Below are 4,787 nucleotides of genomic sequence, written 5' to 3' on the forward strand. Positions count from 1 at the left end.
AGGGGAGGAGATCTGCCACTACATCGACCGCAGCTTCACTTTCTGGAAGGAGAAAGAAGCCGAGATCTTCAGTTTGGAGGAGTGATGTCCTCTGGCAGGGAGGTCAGAGGGCTGCATGAAGCTGTGGGCTCTAATAAACGCCTTTTTGGTTCTGTCCAATCTGAGCAAGGCTTCCAGGGGTGAAGGAGGAAACTCTGGAGCACAGGGCGACCCCCTCGGCACCCCAATCCCCCACCCCCTGGGACCCGCGTCTTGGCCCCTGCCTCTTCACAGTGAGGCAGCTGCTGCCATTTATTTGTGGTCTCTGAGGAGTGAGATAATATCCTATGTATAATACTCGGAATCTGCAGCCACGGCTGGGGGAGGAGGGACATTGTGGAGATACCCGTTGACTGACGGGTTAGAGAGGGGCGAGGGTGCTGGGGGCAGCTTTATTCCCAGACTAGTGGCTCCTGGCTGGCTGCAGAGGCGTGCTTTCCAAAAAGCAGCAAAGCCACTAGGCGACGGGGATGAGCAGCAGCAGGCAGCTCTGCCTGTACGGTGCCTTTAAGAGCAGGGAACAATATCCCAGTGCTGCCTAAAAATAGTGTGTGACCCCCTCTCCCGGCTGGATCCTGTGTCATCTCTCTCCCCAGTGCCGAGTCAGCAGCCATTTTTCTCCCGGCAGGCCAGCCAGAGGGCTACAGCGTCCAGGTGAGAGCGCAAGGGAACTAGATAGATAGCTGAACACAGCCCCAAAACCATCCCCAATCCCCGAAAAATCGGCAGCAGCTCTGGTAGGGCAGCTGGACCATGGGGAGGAGAAATCACAGCCACCCCATGAACGTGGGAGTGGGAGAGCTTCAGGGAGCACTTCTGCCCCTGCTGGTCCTTGTAAATCAGGTTCTGGGAAGACGTGATTGTAACAGGGAGGGGAAAAATGGAGATGTCATCACCTTTTCCTGACAGGGACTTCCTCTACACTCAGCTTGGGCTCTGTCCCTCGGCAAGACCCCATGGCCATCCCCAGCACAATGGTGAGGAATGTGGACGACTTTGACTTCTGCTTGCCTTCACATGCCCAGGGCGTGCTGGAGGGGCTGCAGCAGCTCCGCACCAACCCCAAACTGGCAGATGTGACTCTGGTGGCGGGTGGGCAGGAGTTTCCCTGCCACCGGGGCATCCCGGCCCTCTGCAGCAACCACTTCCATGCCATGTTCTCTGGTGACTTTGCTGAGAGCATTGCAGCACGGGTGGAGCTGAAGGAGGTGGACCCTGGTGTGCTGGAGATACTGCTCAATTTTGCTTATACAGGGAAGGTCACCATCAACCAGGGCAATGTAGAGGGGCTGATGCAGACCTCCAGCCAGCTCCACTTCCCCACTATCCAGAAAGTCTGCAGTCGCTACCTCCAGCAGCAGATGGACGCCACCAATTGCCTAGGTATCTGCGAGTTTGGCGAGAGCCACGGCTGCCCCGAGGTCTCCTCCAAGGCTTGGTCTTTCTTGCAGGAAAATTTTGAAGCTGTCTCTCTGCAGGAGGAGTTCCTCCAGCTCTCCAAGGAGAGGTTGGCTGTCTACCTCTCCAACGACCAGTTGCAGGTGCAGAAGGAGCAGAGCCTGGCTGAGGCTGTGCTGCGCTGGGTACGCCATGACCCGGGGCCCCGAGCCCAGTTCCTGCCTGAGCTGTTGGAGTTGACCCACCTCATCTCGCTGCCTGATCAGTACCTGCAGAACCTGCTTGCCACTGAGCCCCTCATCCGAGACTCAGATGCTAGCAAGGCTGTCGTTGCCCGATCCTGCACTATGGTGGGGACCTCCTGCCCCAAATCCCACCCGCAAACTGACAGGGAGTCTCAGCTCAGAACCTGATGATCCTGTCCTGACATCTTTGTCAGGGGCAGAGAGACGCTGGTGCCCAGAAGAACCCCTCAACCCCACTTCAGAAGCTGGAAGAGGTGCTGGTAGTGGTTGGCGGCCGTGTGCTGGAGGAGGGGGAGGATGAGGACAGGGGGCTGGAGACGCCAGCTGCACCCAGGAACTTTGCCTTCTACAACCCCAAAAGCAGTAAGTGCCCACATCCAGCATGAGGCAAGTGCACACATCCCCCTGCATGTTAATTGACCCTCTGTCTATCCCAAAGCCACCTCTTGCCGAATGAATCATCTTGTGTCAGGAAGGCACTGGGAGGAGGGGGGAAGAGTGAAACAAGACTGGCTTAAAAACATAATTGCTAGCTGGAGGTGGTCATTGCTTGACTCCGCTGGTTTTCAGGGCGATGGATGGCTCTGCCCGATTTCCCTGATTACAACAAATGGGGCTTCTCCCTAGTGACTCTGAACAATGATGTGTATGTCACAGGTATGTGCTGGGGCTGCTGATGCTGGGTGGTGGTCCCTAAGGAGCAGGGACAGAGGATGGGAGACAAAGATGTGGGCATGTGGCACTGGCATGCAGCCAGGGGTTACTCTTCTCCCTGAGAAAAGCCCTCTCCATGCTTTCTTCTTGTGTGGATCCAGCCACTGTTGAGGGATGACCAGGGACAGCTGCACTCAGAGGGGTTGACCCACCTAATCTGTCCCTCCCTAGGTGGCTCACGGGGGTCCCACAACGACACATGGTCAACAACCCAGGCCTGGTGTTTCTGTCCCAGGGATGGTGCCTGGAAGCTTATTGCTTCCATGCTGAGAGCCCGAACAAACCACACGAGTGCTGTCCTCAATGGCGAGATCTACGTCATTGGGGGTAAGGCTGTGAAGACCCCACAGGTGCTCCTGGGGTGGGGTTCCATGGGTGCCCAGGAGAAGCAGGAGTGGCTGCAGCATCCTGCTTGTCTGCAGGGACGACAGTGGATGTGGTGGAGGTGGAGCGCTATGACCCCTACAGCAACAGCTGGTGCGCCATCAGCCCAGCCCTCAAGTATGTGAGCAATTTCGCAACTGCCAGCTGCTTGGGCAAGCTCTACCTGGTTGGCTCCTGCGCCATCAAGTACAATGCGCTCACCTTGCAATGCTACAACCCTGTCCAAGGTGAGAGCTGGCCCTGCTGCCGTGCCCCACAAATGCCTTCCTGGGGAGCAGGACTGAGGGGGACCTTGAAGAAGGTGACATCCTCTGCCACCAGGCATGGTCTTACAGAATGCAATCAGGTGCTAACAGTGTCCAGCAATGGCTACACCATGGGTCCAGAAGCCTGCCAGGAGCATGGCTGCTGGCAGCATGGATACGAGTCATAGACCTCCAGCACAGCCTGGATCCCCAGTGCAGAGGGGTGGGCGAGGCTGACTGCCTTAGGGAGAAACTAAACTTCTCTGACAACACCATCTCCTTGGGTAGCCTCTGTGCAGCCCACGATGGTCTCCCCTATCCCACACCACTACTACAAACAATATTCCCGCTACTGTTTTTTTTACACAAGACTCTTGTCTGGAATGGGGACCATGGGTGCCACCCTGCCTGGCCGCTCTGTCTCCTCTCTTTCAAACATCCCCTTAAATAGCCACAGAGTCAGCAATGCTTCTTTCAGTCACTGGCAGCTGCCTCAAGAGCCAAGTGCGGAATGCACCGCTGATGGCTGCTCCTTGCAGATTTGTGGAGTGTGATCACATCCCCTTTCATCCCCAAGTACCTCTCGGCCCCACGCTGTGCCACCCTGCATGGGCTTATCTACCTTATTGGGGACAACACCAAGAAGGTCTACGTGTACAATCCGGAGGTCAACATCTGGCAGAAGGTAGCAAGATGTGGGGCTGAGTGCAATCACCTTCCCAGGGAGGTGGGGCAGCTGTTCCCTTCCTGCCAGCATTCCAGAACCATACGCCCACACCCGCTCCCCTGGTGCCAACACTCCCTCTCCCTCCTGCCTGCTTATCTCTTGGCTCTATTAACCTATGCAGAGGTGAACATGCCCCAGTCCTTCCCTCCTTGCTCCGCCATCATATCCACACTAGGAACATTGCTTTCTTACTAAGTTAGTGATTTTAAGCACCATTCATACTGCAGTAGCCCACAGGACTCCTTTTTCCAGCACCACCCTCCTGCAGGGTTTGTGGGGCTCCTGCCACCACAATCTAGCAAAATTCTACTTGTCCCTTCCACCCTCCACTCCCAGCAGTGCTCCCACCCTAGCCACTGTAGAAGCAAAACACAGGGATGCTGCTACAAGCAAGAATGGCCCCAGAGGCCTCCACACCTTGCAGAAAGTATGGTGTGGGGGAATACACCTTGTAGGTCCATGTCCTCTGTAGTGGGAGCAGGAGGGCCTCAGAGGGGTCTCAGCACATCTTGCCCTGTCCCTGATGCAGGTGCAGCTCCTGCACACTCTTCATGAGAATGGTGGGATGGTGCCATTGGGCGACCGGCTTTTTGTCACTGGTGGCCACTGGAAGGGCATGGATGGGGAATACCAGGTGGAGATGGAGGTGTATGACTGCACCAAGGACCTCTGGACATGGGAGGGCTCCCTGCCCTGCCTCTGGCTCTTCCACAGCTCCTCCTCCATCTTCGTGGACACCTCCAAGTGGACAGAGGCTTTCCAGGGTGACCATGGGTGGTAAGAGAGCACATAGTGTTGCCTGTTACCCTGCACAGATGCTCTCTTCCTCGTGTCTCTCTCCCCACTGCTGGTTCAGCTTTGCAGGTGAAGAGATTGGAATCCCCCTGCTGGGCTGCCTGGGGTGTTGGGAGCATGTTCCCCTCCTGCCACCACAGAGCAAAGGCTTTTCCATATAAAGATGCTTTGGCTAATGCTCTCTTTAAGTTTGTTGAGTTTTGTTTGGTTTGGTTTTTGCTTTTTTGTTTCTTTTTTTTG

The 4,787-nt window shown here is 56.0% G+C and overlaps 1 protein-coding gene across 1 annotated transcript; it reads left to right on the top strand.

The window, feature by feature from the left end:
• Window positions 1-1,013: 1,013 nt before the first annotated feature.
• Window positions 1,014-4,533, top strand: KLHL30 (kelch-like family member 30). The gene is made up of 7 exons (XM_009864258.1): window positions 1,014-1,787; window positions 1,877-2,045; window positions 2,253-2,339; window positions 2,568-2,723; window positions 2,819-3,007; window positions 3,565-3,710; window positions 4,282-4,533. The coding sequence occupies exons 1-7, from the start codon at window positions 1,014-1,016 to the stop codon at window positions 4,531-4,533; spliced, it is 1,773 nt and encodes a 590-aa protein (XP_009862560.1).
• The last annotated feature ends 254 nt before the right edge of the window (window positions 4,534-4,787 follow it).

Source organism: Apaloderma vittatum, unplaced genomic scaffold (genome assembly GCF_000703405.1).
Source record: "Apaloderma vittatum isolate BGI_N311 unplaced genomic scaffold, ASM70340v1 scaffold43760, whole genome shotgun sequence".
Lineage (NCBI taxonomy): Eukaryota > Metazoa > Chordata > Aves > Trogoniformes > Trogonidae > Apaloderma > Apaloderma vittatum.